The sequence below is a fragment of the Blennius ocellaris genome (genome assembly GCF_963422515.1).
Source record: "Blennius ocellaris genome assembly, chromosome: 7".
Lineage (NCBI taxonomy): Eukaryota > Metazoa > Chordata > Actinopteri > Blenniiformes > Blenniidae > Blennius > Blennius ocellaris.
The window spans coordinates 8,133,838-8,154,530 of record NC_137656.1 but is presented as its reverse complement, the minus strand read 5'-3'; the positions used below and the strand labels follow the sequence as shown (position 1 = coordinate 8,154,530).

Here is a 20,693-nt window from a genome sequence, read left to right as displayed (position 1 = left end):
TAATTCCTGGAACAGGTTCAAAATATGTTTATCATGTCGTTAAACAGAATCAAGTTAGATCCAAAGAAAGAAAAAGCAAAATTTTTATGAAGAAAAAACCCCCAAACAATTCCCATGATTTTTTTTAGTTCATTTGCAATCCCTGGACTATATTTTATTTCATTTCATAATCAGAGTTGGTATATTACTTTAAAAAAAAAAAAATTGTATGAACTTATTATGTAACTTATTATGTAATTTAATTTACTTAGTCAGGCTTGAATAATTCAATGTATGAAGCAATGAAATGTTCCATCACTGGTTGAAACACTTAATGCATCTTCTCTACCCATTTCATTTAAGTTAATGTCATAGGGTTGTGCCTCTACCTGCTGATACAGGACAAAGGGCAAGGTCTTGTAATAATTAACTCCAACGCTTATTTTACATAGTTTAAAGATAATAACCTTTTTATTGATAGAATATCTATTGCCACCAAACATTCTTTCCTTTTTTGACGTCCAAATTATTGGTTTGAAACTTTAAAACTCTATTCAAAACTATTTTTAAAATACTGTGGGTATTATTGCAACAAACCTTGGTCATTTTGATTTTATTTTTTTTATTAAATTAGGCCTTTAGTTTTCAGCGTCCTTGGGTCTTTTATTTACTTTGAGCGGAAACGCGCCCGGTGTGTGGAGCTCGTGCTGCTTCCCGCTAGCTTGACGCAAACGCTGCAAAAAGGGTGCGTGGGTAAACCAGTCACGTTTGGGCTAAAAACATTTAGTTTAGACTGCATTATTGCGTATTTAAATTGTATCTTCGTGTACATTAACAAGAAGCCAAGTAAGCGTGTCGTTTTTGTGTCGGTGGAGGCGAAAGTGAAGACGTTTGTAACGATGAGGAACAAGTGCAGCTTTTCCCACCAATGATTAAAGGTATGGAGTCTCTTGTTATCTGTGAAAATAAGCGAAATATGAATTAATGTCGTTTCGTTTCGTGTTTGAATCTTTCTGGAGGATGTCAACATCTTATTTGGAACGGTACACTGTCAGTGGATCACATAAGCTTGCAGTGCCAGTCATGTTGCCGTCTTCCGTTTCGGTCCCGCCCCTACAGAGAAGCGCACCAATCAGTGACGGGTATGGAGGATGATGGACGCCCCCACACCCAATCAGAGCCAGGCGTGGGCGGGCCAGAACGCATGGACCACAGCTTCACCTCCAGCATCGCTGTGCAACCCCCTGCCCAGCTTCCATCACCTCAGCGTGGGGTCTCCCACTCACCAGCCCTCCTGCTACAACCACCAGCAGACGTCCCACCATGACTTTCAAACAGACCGCGCTACCTTCGCAAACAGAAATGACACTCGCCAGGACTGTCTGCACATCGCAGACCAAAGTATGCAGCAAGACACTCCCAGTTATCAAGTGTCTTCAATGGTCCAAACTGCAAGACAAGGAAAAACTGCACCTCCTTGTTCTCTTCCTCTTGTGAATGGAAGTACGCAGCAGCGTGAGTCTCAGCACATACCATTATATTCCTCTAACGTCCCTTACCAAGTTGTCGGTCCACCTCTCCACGCTCCAGGCACGCACGAGGGCATCCTTAATGGACCTCAGTCGCCACTTCAAAATCACCTGCTCTATAGCGCTCCGTTATTTGGGCAACATGTGAACCAGAGTCTACTGTGTACGCACCAACCACCATCTGAAGGAGCAAATATCAAATCCCCTGTTGGCTATTACCCTGATCCTTCCTCTCCCACCTCTCTGACTGAACAACAACCTCAGTGGACACCTTCACCACATTCTGGAGGTAGGCTTATTTGTCTACATATGATGTCCATACAATCTTTAAAAAAAACAACAAAAAAACAAAACAATCTCCCACAGATGTGCACAAATTTGATGAATAGGAAATCCATGCTAAGTAGGATCAAATTACAGAAGAATGTATTATCTCAACAGGACACTGCGATTAGAAGACATCATTTCTTACTTTAGTCTGAATATTCATAGCTTGTTGTCTTCTGTCTCCTCCTCTTCCTCAGGAACCGTCAAGGAGTTTGGACTCAATGCAGTTGCACAGAAGAAGAACATCACACCACAGGTTGAAGTTTGAGTGTTTAAAAAAAAAAAAAAAAGTATAATTCACTTAATTTTTTTAGTGTACAAAGTCAAAGAAAATAGGAAACTTTCTTCACAGTTTGAGATCGGCAGTGATGTGCAAAATAATGTTTATTCATCTGCATCATTTTAAACTTTAAAGAGTCGATTCCCTGAGAGAGGTCTTTATATTTTGACATGACAGCTCACTTCAGTAAGCACCTTCAGCCTGACACAAGCCTCTTTTGTACTTACTTTTACATTGTGATTCAAAGTTTATTGTTTGAAAGTTTGGGATATATGAGAGAGTGCAGGTTGGTTTGCCAAATAAATACATTTAGCATTGTTGAGTTTATTCTCTGTTGATTTCCTTTTTATTGATTGTGACTTTCCGACTCTGGGGACTTCTGGCTCACCAGTATATTTGTTTTTGCTTATATAAGGTCCTGATGCGAAGCTTCTAAATGAGTTTTAGCAGGACATGGAATTTTATAAGTCATTATACTGTATGAAAAAATGTGATTCCAGTTTTTTTTTTGTCACAAAGACTTCCGTTTGTTTTTTTATAGACTTTTGTTGGAGTATCACACTGAGACAATGCTAAATAACAGAATTGCACCAAAGAAAGTAATGTTCAGGGCCACTGAAGCATCTTGTCGTATTTGTTTGAGAGTTGCTTGTTATTTCATTTTTTGTAGTCTCCAAACTCAGAGTCTCGCTACGGCCTGGATCCCGAGCTCCTTCCCAGTGCTGTAAGTCCTGTTGTTCAACAAATTTCAAATTGATTTTTGAACCTCACTCGCTCCCATAGTTTCTACACTTTCACTCCTAAATGACTCACACATAGTACTTTGGTGAACTTTCCTGTGCGTATTTTTTGTTCTTAATGTTTTGTCCATTTAATTATTGTGTGCTTTGGTATTTTTTTTAAAAATTTCTTTCTTAATTTTTTATTTGATTTGATTTCTCTTGATGTTTTTCTCATACTTTATTCTCTACGTATTTGCGTGTGACTTTTTTTAATTTGATCTTTTCATTTAATTTTTTCTGTTGTTCACTTGTACATTTTGGTTGCCTTGTGCTTGTTTGTGGTTCTGTCAAATTCTTGGCTTGAAAGATGCTTTACAGTATATGTAAAGTTATTATGATCATTATTACTATGGTGGTGGAAAACTACATAGTTACGGTTCTATGTACAGTGTCGGTACATTTTTGGCTGTATATAATGATAATAAAGGTATAAAGTAACACGCTTTGTTTCAGATATAAAGTATCTTAAGGTATACTTTTTTGAGTTATATTCTCCATGTCTATAAGGAATGCCACACATGTTTGCATAGACATAGTAGCTACTGAATGATTCGATATACCGGTGTAAGGTTTGATGTGGAAATGATAAAGTTGGGTCATTTTTCCAGCACATTCCTCAGGTAGAGATCTGTTCCATCAAGACCACCCATCTGACTTTGTAATACCTTCTTTGCATTTTGTCCTGTTCTATTCTGCACGTTTTGAGTGAAATTGCAACATCTCACATCATTAGAGTACATTATTGTTTATGTTTGTTATCCTCAGGTAAAGGTGATGGCTGAGGACAGGGCAGAGTGGGAGGGAAAGGTCTTCGTCTCTGAGCCTTTCTCTCATCTTCCTCCTCTGGCAACAACCTCCTGTGTCGTAGAGGACAGAGGTAAACTTCCACTAAACTCTTATCTGTGCCACAGAGAGGCTCAGAGACTTAAAAGCACATCAACATCACATCTAAACTGTCACCATTGTCATTTCCCAGAGCAGATCCTTATTGATCGTGTGTTGGTTGCACTTTGCTGTAGGTAACGCGAATCCTTTCGCCATCCGCTCCACTTCCTACTGCGTGCCCTGTGAAGGTCAGGCTGCTCTGCTTAGCCGCCTTCCGCTGGGAGCTTTGGTCACCCCGATGGCTTGTCAAACTTCTGGAAAGGTACGTTTTCCATTTATATACATATTGCATAGCAGGATGGGCCAATGTGCCGCCCACATGCACCTGACAGAAGACAGAAAACACACTATATGAATAGTGGTCAGTACAAACAAATCCATCCATCTTCTTTCCCGTTTCAGCCAAGTTCAGGGTCACGGGGCACTGAACCTGCTATCAGCTAACCAATGACAAAGGATGATTCACCAATCAATAGGCAAACAAACAAAATTACATTATCACCTAAGAGTTACAGATTAACCTCAGATGCATGTTTCTGGACTGTGGGAGAAAACTGGTGTACTCGGAGAAAATCCATGCCTGCCTGGGGAGAACATACAAACTCCACAAAGAAAAGCACCATGATGATTCAAACAACAGGTCATGGGTGTTATTTCATAACAAAATAATCACTGATTATTAAATGTGGAGCATAAGGTCCTCATGTTTATCTGGCACAGATTTGGGCCAGATTCCCCTCCTGACTCTCATCATAGACTTTCGTAGCAATACCAGAAATAAAGAGAAACACTATCCTACTTCTAATACGATTTGGGTATTCATTCTTTATAAGGATGATCCATGCAGCTTTAATTATTGCTCAGGACTTTTGTAACGCATAGCCTTTCATATCACGAGGTTCTCTCCACCTCTGCTTTAAGAAGGGTGATGTCTTTTGTGCTCAAAAGGCCAGAATGTAGAACGAACTGTTTTTTGTGTCAGAGTGAAGTCACAAACCAATCATTTAAAAACAATGAAAACATTTGCTGTTTACGTGTAAAGTCAATGTTTATTTCCACTAGACATCCATCCCACTGTGCACGGAGACAGACTGTCTTGAAGGCTGTACTTCTTGTGGAGCCTCCATGTGTCCTGCGATGAGTTGGCAGGATTGTGGTCAAAGGTTTTACTGTCCCTTCTGTGGCAAACTTAATGAAGGTAAGACTTAACATTGAGAGGAGGAGAGAAAATGTCTCTTTGTTTTTGAACATCTCAATGTTTACACATAATAATTACAGAAGTGATTGTCTGGTAACATTCAGGAAATGTATCGGGTTTTTTACAATTATTTGATATTTTGTTTATTTTCATTGTGTATGCAATAAAATATATATGTGCTATCAGATAACATTAATATAAAGTAAAATCCCAAATTATGTGGAAATGCTCTGGAATCCGATATATAGAAATTTGTCCATTATGTGGAAATTTATGTGCAAACTTTGTAAATTTCAAACAGCTGCTACACAAAAAAAACCCAACAACAATTAAATTCAGCAGGATTTAATACAAAACAGAGGTCCAAGCACAGTTGAACGGTCAACTTGTGATTCACACCACGTGTGGCTGCACGGCTGCACTCTGGGCGATCCACAGCCATTCGACACAGCACTCGTGTTTCCAACAGAAGCAGGTCAGCCGCTCTGCGACGACGCACAGCAATTCCATGTTTGAAAGATGCTACGTTAGAGGGCAAATTCAAGCCAGACAGGAAAGAACCATATAAAAGCCACATTGACTCCAGATGTTTTTCCAAAATTTGTTACATTCAGGAAGTGATGGAAAAAGTCAATCGAGAGATTGTCATTGCATTACTAAGTCTTTGTCTTTGTATAGCTGGTATCACCAAGTATGGAACTGTAAGTACTGGATCTTAAAAATTTTTTAAAAATAGAAATCTCATAACGGTTTAATTCAAACCAGAAAGCGATGTGTGTTGAGAAAAGCAAATGTCTTTTTCTTTAAAGGTCAAATACAATTTTCCGGAGAGTGTTAAAGTGTTTGGATCAGAGAATTAGAGCTTGCCAAATGATTTAATGTGCTAAAAGCAGCTATTCTTGTTTTGATGACAAAACAGTTACAATTTGAAAAGTTTCATAATGACTTGAACGTGATTGACACTCCCTTCTCTCTACTGTCTTAGTGCCGTGGCAACACTACCAGCCCACCAAGGGGGTGGAAGGGGTTCGGGTTGATAGAGACAAGAGGCCTGAACTCAGTCTCGGCTCGTATGAAATAATTAATTCGCAGAAGGTTAGTTTGTTCATTAGACCTGTATGTTGTCTGTCATTGTCTGCTGTGGTGCATGGACCTACGTGCAATAATGCATTGTCAAAGTAAACATATTTGCACCATCGCAACACAATTTAGTTAGTTTCAGTGCTGTGTGTCTTTTTTTTCTTTTTTCCCCAGGGTGAACCAGCCGCACTGCTTCTAGCTATAGACGTGTCCACCTCAGCACTGAGAGGAGGCCATTTGGAGTTTGTAACACAACAAATACAAACCCTCCTCAACTCTCTCAACAGGTAAAAACAATGTTATAGCAATACTCTGTTCATGTACGGTTACAAGCCTAATCTTGGTGGTTCGCTGTTATATGTGAAGGGAGGGCGGCGATTCATCGGCAGATATTCGCGTCGGTCTGTTGACGTACGACAGCAGGATCCACCTGTACGACCTCAGCCCTGATTTGTCCCGTCCACACATGCTGGTCATCACAGAGAAGGACGATCTGCAGCTACCTATACGGGAGGGGCTTCTGGTGCCCCTCAAAGACTGCGTAGGCATAATCGACAGGTAAGAGACACGTAGAGATATTTCCTCTCACCAGGACTGATATCACTGTGAAATTTGTGAAAGGAAAAGTAGACTGAGTCGGTAACAGAACCATATATTTAGATTACATAATAAACTATTTGGGGATTTTAAGAGCCACCAAAACTTTCAATAGACTGAACGTTGAAGAGTTATTTAATTTTAGTGACGCAGCAGGATGATTGATCAATCTGTACTTTTGTGAAGAAAAGTTCAAATGAAAGTTTCCTGGAAGATTTGAATCAAAATTATTTCTCTTCCATAGTGTTTGATTTTATGTTGTTTACTCGTCACTTTGTAGTGACGGCACTATTCACATATAAAATAGATTTGCTCAAATCTGTTTGAATTTTTCACCTAAGTTTAGTCATTTTGAGTTATAAGATTTCAGTATCTTAAGAGGTCACTAATCTTAAATCAGAATAGCTCTGTAATTCATTTTAGGAAAAAAAAAAAGAACATATAAATGAGGTTTTTTGGTGTTTTAGATGTCTAACTTATATTTGTCAGTGAATTAAAGAAGATCAAATACATCTATACTGTTAGTCTTTGCTCAAATCGAAACATTTTGTCTGGACTCAACCAGTAATTTAACAACTTTCTACAGAATAAAACAGAAAATCCATTTACCTCGTGGCGAGCAGTCATTTATTTTTCTTTGGCATCATTCCACATCAAGTCATGACAACTTCCAGCAGGTTGATGATGTGTTCGTTTTCTGCAGCGTGTTGCAGCTCCTCCCTGAGCTTTGTACAGACTGCGACGATTCCGGTGGTGTTCCCATAGAGCTTCCTGTCCAAGCTGGGCTGGCCTTACTGCAGGTAACGCATCACTGCGAGCTATCGGCTGTGAATCTTTATGAAACCGCAAGCCACTTCCAGGGCATGAATGGCTGCTTGTTTTAAATCATCTGTCATCTTGTTGGATTCTCCTGTTTTTGTGTGTTGCCGTGCAGCTTTGAAATAATCATCCCGATTTTCTCACAATCTAATCTAGTGTTTGGCTTGTCCTGGAAAGCTGCTGATCTTCCACACTGCATCTCTGATAGAGACCGGACACATCAACTCTTCCTCAGGGTTCTTTGGCAACAACAAACCAAAGGTACAGCGTAATCCCCTGTTTCCTTTCTGTTAATTATGAGGCTACAGGCCGTAAATGTTTTAAAAGGAATGTGTAACTTTAAAAGATCTTCACCTACATGTTAATTATGATTTCAACCGGTAGAAACAGTGGGAAACAATATTGTTATCTCCCTGGCTTCCTGTGTAAATGTAACAACCTGAAATAAGACTGAGTTAAATGATTGACACCTATTTTCATTCCCCCCTGGTCTTCAGTCCATCTTTCAGCCTTCAGAAGCTGCGATCTCGTTGGCCAAGGAGTGCGTTCGTCAGGGATGTGGAGTTCACCTGTTTGTCCTCTCCCAGCAAGATGTGGGCGGGGCATGGCCGGGCCACATCCCGTATTTAACGGGTGGAGCGCTGCACACTTACAGCCACCTGCAGGTACACTGACAGCCCTCCGAAGGGTTTTGATGTTCAATTATTGCTTTCATGTTAAGAGATTGATTGAACTCTTTAGGGCACAAAAATACAAAGTATGTGGTAACGCTTTCTTGTGTAATGACTTGTCTTTAATGCAAGGGTATCAAACCAGAGGGCCAAAACCGGTGCGCAAGATGTTCCAATCCAGCTTACTGAAGCAACAAGCAAATTGGAGAAAACATAGATTTTTTTTAACACAGTTGTTCACAAAAACATGCGTAATGCAACGGCAATAGGAGAAGGCTTTTTACATTTCACCGTGTTGGCAGTTTCATTAAAATTGGCTTTAAGCTGAGTTTGTAGTAATTTCCAGTAGTAATTGTTTGGTTTTGTGAAAATACACATATCTTCATCACGTGTACTCTGAGCCACACAAAAATAATTTTAAAGTTTAAGGTTATTATAGCACTATTTCACCAATCTGGCCCATTCAAGATGAAAATAGGCTGTATGTGGCGCCTCAACTACAATGTGCTTGACGCCTCTGCTTTAAGGCCTCAGCGGACTGAGCTGAAATACATAAGTGCTGCCGCTTAGAGGTTTGCAAATAAATTTAATGGTTTAATATATTGAATTTTCAGCTATATTTTGAGCAATTTACCACAAACTGGAAGATGTTGAAGTGTCATTGTAAGCTGTTGTTTTTAATACTCGCAATAGGGGGAACTGGACAAAGAGCAATTCGGCACTGATCTACGAAGGACTGTAGAGACGGACACAGGCTACAACGCTGAGCTCAGGATATTTGTCAGCAAAGGTGAGAGATTTGTTCCAGATGATACTGCAGTCATGTGTTCTTTGAAAAACATGTGGGAATCCACCATTTGTATTCGTCTCACCAGATTTACGTGTGTCTGCCTGTTATGGACTGTTTGCACCGGGTCCCAGCCCTAAATGCGTCACCTTGGCAACGCTCGACAGGTGGACAACCCTAGCTGTGGAGCTTGCGCACACCCGACCTCTGGATGAAACCAGAGGAGTAGCCATACAGGTGGGTCAGATTTAGTGCAACTTCTTCAAAAAAATATTCTCCAAGTTGTTTTTACTCATCATTTACCGAAAATGTAAAGATTTTGATACATACAGGAATGAAATGGATGACAAAGGTGTAAATTCTTGGAGTGATTCCCATTTCTTTGTGTCAGGTCGCCATGTCTTACATCAACCAGTCAGGAGACAGGAGGACAAGGATTCACACACTCACCCTTCGATGCTCACGCCATCTGCAGGACACTTTCCGGCACTGCCAGGCCCAAACACTGCTCACCTTGTACTGCAAAAAGAGTAAGGAATAATGTTGGAATACTGTGGTATAAAATGTAATGCATATCGACCTAAAGTATAATCTAATAATGTACAGGCAATATTCAAAATGTGAAATACTGTGCAGATTCAAAAGAAATATATTTAAAGACAACGATTTTTGCTGTGCTACAATGATCACAATTCAGATATGTCAGTCATGTAGTTATGATCCAGAATCCTTTAGTTTACATTCATAATAAAATGCATGATTAGGATCTATTCAGGTCACAACATATCTCTTTTAAAAAGGTTGTGTAACTACCTCAACCCCAGACTACTTGTTTGCTTATATATGTGTTTTTTGTCTGATATAGAAATGCTTAATTAAATATGTAAAAAAAAAAAAAAAGTCATGCATAATGCTGTTATTAATTTTTCAATCAAAATAATTACATCAAAGTCCTAGCCCTGGTTTTCTGTAGTTTTTGTTTCGTGTCACTCTATAATTTAAATATGTTTAAGCCTGCTGGAGATTTTGGTACATTCATTGACAAGTTAATTATGATTATGATAATTACTGGAACCCCCATTTGTTCTGCAATCAGAAATGCAACAAACTAAAGTGCAAGTGCAGAGATTTTGTTTCTCATTTTCTTGTTTTCTGAATCCAGTATTTTCAGGTGCCTGCTATTTAATCGATCGTATTTGTGATTTAGGTGTAACGTCGAATAAGCCAACTCCCATGTTTTCTTTTAACTCCTGTGGCTGCTGACGTGATCTTGCATGCATACTTCTCATAATTATAATTCCTAGATTGTTTATTAGTTATTAAAGTCTGTTCTGAAAATCACTTTGAAAGATAACAATGTTAAACTACAACTGAGGGCTGAGAATGACGCCAACACTTTTGTTACTGAAAAAGCACCGGCAATGGATGGAAAAATACAAAATATATCAGTCAGAAGCTAATGACTGTTCTTCTATTATGACGCACTAATGTGTAATATTGAAGCCCCCCTGTGGCTTGTGTGTGTCCAGTGTACTGTACAGCACTAGAGCGCCCCCTGCAGGAGCTAAGGGAGGAACTACAGACGGAGATAACTGAAGCGTTGGCATCTTACCGCAGACACGGCTGCTCTGCTTCCGTATCTGCTGGGCAGGTGAGATTTTTACACAAAACACATGTAAGAGTTATACGGTCTTCCCTTTTCACCCTCTTGTGCATGAACCATTCTTTCCCTTTTGGATATGTGTTTGTGTCTTGCAGCTGGTCCTTCCTCAGCACCTGCGAGCTCTTCCAGTTTACATGAACAGTCTGAGGAAGAGCGAAGTCCTGCTGCCGGGCCTGAGAAGCTCCGTCCACCAGCGACTCCAGCAGCGCTGCCAGGTGCTCGGCATGGACGCCTGCAGCACCGCAACACACTTCTACCCCCTGCTGCATCCTCTGGTCAGTATCGCCAGCTCTCATAGGGTGATGCTCTACGAGAACAAGTCCATCAGTGTAACATCTTGTGACAGTGACTTTGAGTACATTTGTCCTGTTTGAGAGTTTTACGCTTTTGGTCACATGCAGCCGCTGGTGGTGGACGGCGCCAGCTCTCCACAACAAGAAGATCCTCTGCGCTGCTCCGCTGCCAGTCTGGAGCCCGGAGGTCTGTATTTGGTTCAGTCACCGCTCACCCTGCTGCTCTGGGTGGGCACCCAGGTCCCAGCATGCACCCTGATGGAGCTCTTCAACACCAGCTGCTTCTCGTCCCTGCCCTCTGGAGAGGTGAGCAGTTTGACAGGCATGAATATACACAGCGTCCGCTTTATTTTCTAAATTTTTTTTAATAAAATGCATGGAATTAAACAGCTGTTGTTAACATTTTTAAATACCAGTATCCAACATTGAATCTGTTACATTTCCTTCAGTAATTTTTGTAATAAATTGTAGTTGCGAGAGTAATACAACATGTTTTTATATTTATTTGAGTACAATTCTGAAGAAAAAAACTACTTTTAAAAACATTAACTCTGTTACATTGCGCTTAATGCTGCTTTGTAGCTTTACTTTTGTTTCCTGGTTACATACAGGTTTATATACAGTCTCCAGCAGAGTTGTCAAACTCACGTCACTCGCCACATGCACCGCAACTTGATATCAAGACACCATAGTAATTTCAAAATTTATATCGGAATCAATTAATAAAGATGAGACGGTAACGGCAAAAAAATTCAGTGGAATAAAAATCAATACAAGCCGCGTTAACGTGTTGAAAAGGGAAAATGGGATTCAGTCATTTTTAATGTTTGAAAATTCAGTTTCAAGTTAAGATTGTAACCACTAAGTCAGAAATCTGCTTCTTTTGCAAACCAGATTTTAATCAAAGTTGAAAAACATTTTAAAAAGAACCTTAAACTCTGAAATAAACAATAACCACGTACTGTATCTAGAAAGCAAAAAAGATGGCGCATCAAACAAAAAGCTCATATATAGAGAACATGATTCCAACACTGGGCTCAGCCAATCGTAGAATTCATTTCACAGCAGGTACAAGTGAAATCTTGTGTTTTTCTGATCGGCCGTGCGGCACGCTGCAGTTTGCACGAGATGACAGGTTGACTGCCTCCTGTTCGTTTCTGACGCTGTGTTTATTTTATCTGTGCTTCCTTTCAGACCAAGCTGCCAGTTCTTGAAACCCCGGTGTCCGTCAGAGTGCGATCGCTCGTCAGCCTGCTGGACTCCCAGACACGCTGCAGCCGCAAGGTGAGCTGAAGGCTGAGGCGTGATCTTTTCTCCGATTTGTGTCGGCGAGCAGCATTGTCAGCCAGGCGACCTTCAGTTTCCTGCTGTCTCGCTATGTTACTGCAGTTTTCATCAACCTCGCCCAAGTCCCTCTGAAAGGAGATTGAGTTTCTGCAGCAGTTTAAGTTCAGTTCATCTTTTTGTCTGCAGCGTTTGCAGAAGGCTGAAAATGTATTAAAATAACATCCCAAGGAGAGAATTGGTGCAGTTTTGAGAATTAAGACACAATTAAAATGTTCATGTTCACTTGTACCAGCATTTACCCCAACACACCTCAGCCCTGTCATGAGAAATGAATCGCAGTGAACCTCGACTAATAGCGCACTGACCAGACTGTCACATTTCTGGAACAGCTATGGGTGGTGAAGCAGGGTGACACCTGTGAGGAGGCCCTGCAGCGTCACCTAGTGGAAGACAAGAGTCCCAACGGAGGAGCGTCCTACGCCGACTTCCTCTACCATCTCCACGTCAACTCAGTCCGACTGCTGCAGTGACGACGGCGCACTATCAGAAACTATAATGAACATATTTAAAGATAACGACCAACTGCATGGCGACGTCGTGAGAGATGGGTTTTTATTTATTTCAGAACTGCTGTGATATGTGTCTGTGTGACGAGTGATGTGTTAAAGGGTTGTTGTTGGGTTTTTTTTTTTGTTTTGTTTTTTAATATATGTTTATGATGTTAATCTGAATCAGAGCAATTCTCTGATCTCTGCCTGGGAGTTGTGTGTTTGAGTGCGTGCCAGCTTGATGTCCTGTCATGTGGATTATCCCCCAATAAACAAACAAAAAGGCTTTTACCTGAACCCAATTTTGAGGTTGTATAAGACTCCTCTTATTTATTATTTATTTATTTTCGTCTCTGTTCAGATGTCATTTTGCAGACGCTGATGAACACATGAGTCATGAAGCACAGTGGGAAATTGTCTAATCAGGCCGAGTGGCTCATGGCACTAATCGGCTGTAATTGTGTTTGCAGAGTCAGAGCTGGACCGAAGACTGGTGTGATTTATGACTGTGTGAGAGGTTGCACAACAGCTTTAATATGTTTTTTTTTGATTTTAATAATTGCAAATTGAACTCCGGTGAGTAATCACAATATTATGTAAATTGGATTTACTGACGCAGTGCATTTATCCACTTCAGAAGTCTCAACATGCTTTACATCATCAGTCACATTCACACACACTAACGTCCATGGCTCCCATGCAAGGCGCTTGAACAGCTGGGGAGGTTGGAAGTATTGCTCAAGGACACATGGGACAGACCCAGATGGAGGGGATCAAATTGATGAGTGGTCTTTTGTGAAATAAAAATGTAACATATCACCATCTTTACTGATATTCAGTTGCTGGTCTTTTCCATTGTTGACTAGGTTTAAAACAATTATGCCCCTTCTAAGGTATTTGCCTTAGAAGTCATTACATATATACAGTTCTCAACGTTCTCAAATTAAACAAAGATAAAACTGTAAAAGATTAAAAAATAAATCTGACCTCACAGGTAAACTCATTCTCAAGATACAATCAATGACCATCTTGATGCAGTCATTAATTCTTATTCACTGAGCATTTGGGAAACGCTTCCTTCTCAGATTGAACAACCACCTCCTTATTTTGCTTAAACATACTATAAAAGGAATGGGATAACTGTACAATAGCACCTGCAATGTCGCTCCATGTTCCTGTGACTACAGGTGAGGTGTTGTTTCTGACAGAAACACATGGATGTGCTACATTTCAACATATTTTCCCCATCCGACAAGCCAGTTGACTAAAGTTAGATGAGAAGACGTGAGACTATTAATGACATCACGGTTCATTCAGTGTTCTTTCTCCTTCTCTTTTTTTGTGTGTGACTAATGTCACCACTTTAATTTCTCGATTCAGTCACATTCTGACAGATCTGTCCAGGTTTCTCTAAAAAAAAAATGTCATTACGAGTCGATTCTATGACAATACTCACATGGACTCTGGTCTATTTCTGGTCTATTTCTATGTCTTCCTTTTGAAGCACTTGTTAAATCATTTTGTGGTCATCTTGGGTTTTGATGGCATCTATTTCATCTAAATTTACTTGTAATCGACTGAACAGCACTGTAGTGGTTAGCCTTTCTCCCTCACAGCAGGAAGATCCCCAGGTTGAGTCCGGGCTTGGAGGTCTGTCTGTATAGTTAGTTAGGCTACAGCATATTCTCCCTGTGTGCTGAGGGTTTTCTCAGGTGCTATGATTTACTTTCTTTTCTCTAAATTGTCTGAGTGCATGTGTTTTCTGTGATGGCCCATTGTTTACCTTGCCTTCGTCCAGACTCTGTCAGATGTCTTAGGATTTTATAGGATTGCAGGACAGTTGGTGTAACGTTTTCGATCTAAAGAATAAAAAAAAGAAAAGTGAAGCGTACATCAAGTTGAATTAAATTAGTACTGTCCACTGAATTTACACATAAGTAAGAATTTTGACTGAATGCAGCTTGCCCCGTCCCCCACCTCGAAGCCAAATCAAGCACGTGCATTGGTCGCGAGCCCGGCGGCGCATTTTGAAGGCACAAACAAGCGCTCTCATATTTGTCCCTATTTGGAAATCCGCAGCGTGCAGGTCGGGGGGGTGTGTTCGATTCCCTGCCCTCGTTTGGGCGCACCCTGCCCACCAGAGGACGACAGAGCGCGCGATCACGTCACGAGGACTGCGTCAAGTAGGCCAGTGTGATCAGCAGGAGACCGGAAGACATGGACCAGTGCCCTCATAGTGATTTTTTTTTTAATAGTTTTTTTTTCAAACGTTAAGGAAAAAGTAAAAGAAACATCCAGATCATATAAATTAATTCAATAGCAGATTAATTTTCTTGTTGTGCTTCAATATGCACATTGAAAGGAGAGTGTATATCTACAAAATTAAATGATACAAAAATATACAAAACCCAAACAAAAAAGAATAAAAAAGGAACAACATTTCAACCTGAGTTTGGGATTGCTAATGGGAGTAAGAATTTACTGTTGTATATTTAGAATTAGACTTTGTATCCTATTGCAATCGGAACGGTTACCCACACAATTGAAGTCATATCTAAACATGTACAACAAGTGTGTACATCATTTAGCAAAGTAAGCATACTTTGCTTCAACAAACTGTTTGTCCATAAATAAATCTACCAGACCATGAACTTCCAGTTCTCGTGTCAGAGATTCTGCAGGAAGCTACCAACAGAAGGAAGGGAGAGAACAGACTTCAGGAAGAATACAGACTGTGAAGTGACATGTAATGGCAAACCCGGAACAGCTTCAATACAAAATGGCCCAGGGTGGCCTGAACCAGCCATAACTGCAAAGTTTATTAAATAGGAACATCTTAAACCTAACGTTCAAATAAGAGACTGTGTCAGCTTCCCTAGCTGATGGTGGGAGCTGGTTCCACATGAGAGGAGCCTATTAGCTGAAAGCTCTGCTTCTCATGCTACTTTTAGAAAACCTAGGACCCTCCAGTGAGCAGCAGTCTGAAAACTAAGTGTTCTTCTGGGGTGGTATGGGACCAGCAGATATTTATGATACAATGGAGACTGACTGTTAAGCGCATTATAGGTTAAAAGAAGGATTACATTGTAGATTTAACAGGAATCCATTGAAGAGAAGCTAATATTTGGAATGATGTGATATCCCTTGCTTGTTCTTGTCAATACTCTTTCTGCAGCTTTTTGAATCAACAGAATACTTCTTAGGCAGTTATTTGGACTCACTGATAATAAGAATTTAAAATAGTGTAGTCTGGAAGTAAGAAATGCATGGATTAATTTATCAGCTTCACTGTGAGCCAATACAATCCTGATTTCAGTCATTTCTCAGTCCTGCAGACTTCTTTAATGTCGTAGTTGAAGGATACTTCCTTGTCATTCAATTGATGCATGTAAGTATTCAGACATCTGGAGTTTAATTTTTTTTTTTTCCCCCTGTCCTTCAAAACAAGATAATCTCATCATTTGAAGTGGCTAGTTGTTACAGAATTCTCATAGTTTTGGTTTATTTATATTATGTCATAAAACCTTTTTTTATTGCAATTTCTTGCTATTGTAAACACGTTTATTGTTAATTCATATTATTGTGAAATTATATCATTTTATATATTGGACTATTTGAAGAATATTGAACATATAAGCATCTATTGCTGTTTGAACATTTTTATTTTCATATCTTAGTGTTATGTGGAGCTGCTGTGATGACTCATTAAGGTGTGATCTTATCTGTGTTCATAAAATAAATGCATTGGAGCGTATATATGCGTGATATTTTACAACCATTTGGCCAACTCAACGGTTCATTTAAAGCCGGGGTGTCCAAACTCGGTCGTGGAGGGCCGGTGCCCTGCATGAATTAGTTCTCGCTCCGATTTAAAAGTGAAATAGAGTCGCTCTTAATTCAGAGATAGTCGCAGGAAGAGCGCGTGCGCAGCACCGCGTGCTTGACACTTCTGAACGCGCCTCGCAGAGCTGTGAGAGAGAGAGAGAGAGAGAGAGAGAGAGAGAGAGAGAGAGAGAGAGAGAGAGAGAGAGAGAGAGAGAGAGAGAGAGAGAGAGAGAGAGAGAGAGAGAGAGAGAGAGAGAGAGAGAGAGAGAGGAGAGAGAGAGAGGAGAGAGAGAGAGAGGGAGAGAGGAGATGAGGAGAGAGAGAGAGAGAGAGCGCGCGCTCCGTGAGCTCGCGACTCGAGCGCCGGCTCGAGCGAGCGAGAGGAGAGACGAGAGAGGGGAGGACTCCCACCCAGCTCGCTCCGTACTCCGTATCATATCCCACCGTCTCTCCGCGCTCCAGGTCAGCCCTCTGCACCGCTCCAACGGCCGCGACCTGCTGCTGCTGGGCGGACGTGTTGTCTTTTTTTTTTTTTTTTTTTATAGCACGAACATTTTACCCCCAAAACATTTATTATTAGTAATATTATTTACGGAGTTAAAAGAGAAGAAGCGAGAGAAAGAGGGAGAGACATGGCCACGACAACCTGTACGCGATTCACAGACGAATACCAGCTATACGAGGAGCTGGGGAAGTGAGTATCCGCTCTGGGCGCGCGTGTGCGCGCGTGCGTGTTTTGTAGTAATGTTAGTACAGGAGACGGGACGGTTGCTTTTCTGTTGCAGAGCATTGCGACTCTGCAGGCGAGCCGTGGCGTGCGCGCGTATGTGGTGTGTGCCTTTTCGGGATGGCAGCCCTCAAAATAATACGCTGCTTGGTCTCTCCATGTGAGCGTGTCTGCGGGTGCGCGCGCGCGCGCGCTGCTGTCACATTTGCTGCAAATCTCTTGTTATTTCCTGCTGCTTGTGTGAAAAGTTTTGTTTAAAAAATAAAAATCGCCAGTTTGAACCGCTGATGAAAAGGAGACCGACGCATCATCAGAGACTCAGAACGACACTAAAACGATCTCTCCTCATCTTAAAATGTTATTTTAAAGTCTATTTTGATCTTTTCTGTAAAATCCTTTAATCTGTCACCTAATTTTTAAAGTTCTGTCTTAATTCTGTTGCCACAATGACCATTTTCAGTAACATCACTGGACAGTAGCTCTCTCTTTCTTTCTGAGTTTTTTTTTTTTTTTTTTTTGCAGTGAAGTGGAGGCAGATAAGAGCAGATAAGACCCCCTTTGCACAAGGGTGGATCTTCGGGGAGGTCGGGGGCAGATGAGGGCTGAAAAGTGCTCACACTTCAAGTCACACTAGAAACTGCTTACAGATTATTAAAGTGTCCACAGGATGGCCATTACTTAAAAGTTATGCCGACTTCATTGCTTCAACTTGACTTACTGAGCAGTACTTGTTTCCTTTTTTACCCTTTCTTTTGCACTGTGGCATTTTCTTACAGGTGTAGCTCCGTCTAACCTCAGCCACAAAATTCACTGTGACTTAAGAAGACACTCGTGGCTATTTGACCACTTTCCAAAGCATTTTAATAAACCCCACTGTGGGAAATTCTCACTTTGACACTGGATGAAAAGATGCATTTTGGGATGATTTTCTTTCTCTTTTCATCAAATAACTAAAGTCAAAAGCTTCATGTTCTGGTGATTCTGCAGACCCACCAGGCAAAACAACTCCGGTACATGTTTACATGACAACTGTTTGAAAACGATGTCCATTTACATGGAAACCTGAGAAATGCTAAAAACTATGCAATGTCCTCATAGGTCCACTAGTGGGCAGTGTTGGTTGTTTTAATAATGAAACCACACACATTTGCCATAAACATTCTTGAATGCAAGTACACAAACATTAATATAGACAGAAGATGATGTTAGATTACTCTTACTGGTGACTCTAATCTATAAAGTGATCAAGTCCCAGGAGAATATTGCTTGGGAGTCAGTCTTTTTTTTGACATGAGGCTATGATTAAAAAGAAATCAGTGGAGGTTAAAACTATTCAAACACGCATTTTTGTTACTGAACTCATTGTTAGTGTGGTAGACATAAAGTTAAATAAGTTTTTAATGAAACATCAAGTGATATAATGTTTAGGACAGTTAACAGAAGAGATCCCAACAGCAATTAATAATAATTCCCCCAAATTTGAAAAACATCAAAAGTCCAGTAGTTAAAGAAAAATTACTTCATAACATGAGACAAAACATACAGTTGGTGCAAGATATCAGGTAAACATGCAATGTGCGCTAACCTTGTCAAGTATCAGAATGACGATATCATGAGAACTAACATCTGTAGGACCGATGGTGCGGTCCGTTTTTGACGTTTTGCAGTGAAAGCAGACAAAGTTGAGGTGTGGGTGTTTTGGCGAGCAGTGCAGACTTGAGGTGCTGAGTCTCCTGCTGGGAGGCTTCTGTCGACATGATTGTGCAAAACTAGAAATGCACGCAGAAACAAACAAGCTCATCTTCTGACTACAGACTCAAACATCAACCAGGGGTTACTGCAATCTGGTGCACTGCCACATTATAAAGGTCTGATATAAGCAACATTGTCAGATGTGCCATGGAATTTTTCAGCAATCGTACAGCTTGTGAAAACAGTTGAGGAAAACAGAAACATGAACTTGCGGGTCACCAAACCCATTTCTGAGACCTCTGAAGTTTGGTTTTTGGTCTCTGCGGCGTCGAGGAGGGTCCTGCAGGCTTCCTTACAGGAACAAAGATGTCTCAAAGAATGTGTAATGTTGATAACGGTGTGTTTTCGCAAGGATAGAAAGTACACAGTAAAAGAGGCGTGCCCTGCTGGAGCACTGCCACAGCGGACAAAGATCACATTTTTTCATAGTGTGGGGGGGATGTGGCCAAAATAGTTAGTACAGATAAAAATTCAAATCAGGTGATTCAATGCCGATAATCCTCAAGGTTTATGTCAAATCTTGACTTCTTTTAAGTTTGAAGGCTGAATCCAGAAGTCATGTTCACCCAGTGGTGTGTTAGTCCCTGTAGAAGAGGATTTCGCTCCATTTTTGCTTCTGTTAAAGCAGCCGAGAAATGCCATTTTTTAGAAACAGTAGCATGTTAGACTACTCTATTCAGTAAAAATAAGTTCATAGTATTTGCTCGTTGCCACATAATTCTGGTATAATTTGTCGTTTACCAATATTTGCCTTGTCATGTCCCGCCATACTCTGCCTCTGATTGGTTCGTCAGCCCTCATGCTGAAAGGTGAACATAGACATTAGCCAATCGGAGCAGTAATTACAGCGTGTACTAGCCAATTAGAGGCAGAGTAGGGCGGGTCAAGGCTTCATCATCCTGGGGGAAAAAATAGACAATCTGGCTTGGAGATACTGGAGAGTGGTGCATCATGGGGGATTTAGAATAGGGCGTACGCAATGTTCACTGACAAATAAGTAGGTATTCACCATACACCCACGTAGACCCTGGAGTACACCACTGCATTCACCAAATAATTAAAGACTTGGTTGGAGATGTGTTCAACCTTTTGCACAACATTTTAAATCCTTAACTTCAAGGTTTTTGCCTCTGATTTCCTCACGGTTGTATTAACGCTACTCAGACAGATGTTAAAAAGTACTGTCTTACTAAAATGGTTTAGAGTTTTCCTTTGAAAGATTCACTGTTCTTGAGATGGATTTAATTCAGCATTTCATGTTTGTGTTGTCTTGCCCATTGTTCTTCTGTCACCGTGGCTTGCTGATCAAGTGATTTTTAAAGCCACACCACAGTGGCGTCTCGGTTGGTGTTTGATAGTGAAGCCTCATTACTGTATTTTGTACAGATCCAGCAAAACAATGTAGAGAAAGAGAAGGCAGTTCCTCTGAGCTTTGTCAGTCAGCTCTGGTCTCGGTTCAGTAATTTCGACAAAAAAAGAATCTGTAGCATCTGAAAAACGATGGCTGAGTTTGACACTATTGAACCATTGGTTCACACATTGTGATGAGGCCATGGAAAATATTTATGCGATGTCAACTTGTGACAACAACATAAATAATCAAACACATGTATTTATTTATTTCACAATTTTAAGGGTTTGAAAGCATCTGAAACATCTGTTTG

General features: G+C 40.6%; 2 protein-coding genes across 5 annotated transcripts in view; both read left to right on the top strand.

Annotated features, from left to right (window-relative positions):
• Positions 1 to 1,130: 1,130 nt before the first annotated feature.
• LOC308132776 (protein transport protein Sec24C) lies at positions 1,131 to 12,707 on the top strand (the record flags this gene model as incomplete). Its single annotated transcript, XM_080499959.1, has 20 exons — positions 1,131 to 1,797; positions 2,033 to 2,091; positions 2,786 to 2,839; positions 3,663 to 3,774; positions 3,917 to 4,044; positions 4,845 to 4,980; positions 5,966 to 6,075; positions 6,235 to 6,347; positions 6,427 to 6,618; positions 7,361 to 7,457; positions 7,633 to 7,737; positions 7,974 to 8,141; positions 8,841 to 8,937; positions 9,023 to 9,171; positions 9,326 to 9,464; positions 10,464 to 10,585; positions 10,693 to 10,872; positions 10,999 to 11,196; positions 12,085 to 12,174; positions 12,567 to 12,707. The coding sequence occupies 20 exons, from the start codon at positions 1,131 to 1,133 to the stop codon at positions 12,705 to 12,707; spliced, it is 3,057 nt and encodes a 1,018-aa protein (XP_080356085.1).
• A 4,335-nt stretch (positions 12,708 to 17,042) lies between these two features.
• Positions 17,043 to 20,693, top strand: part of LOC308132350 (calcium/calmodulin-dependent protein kinase type II subunit gamma-like) — a 77,067-nt gene continuing 73,416 nt past the window's right edge. For all 4 annotated transcript variants that reach the window (XM_080499418.1, XM_080499419.1, XM_080499416.1 and 1 more), the window contains exon 1: positions 17,043 to 17,244. In XM_080499418.1, coding sequence (XP_080355544.1) covers positions 17,183 to 17,244 — 62 coding nt within the window. In that variant the 5' untranslated portion in view covers positions 17,043 to 17,182. The remainder of the gene's footprint in view (positions 17,245 to 20,693) is intronic.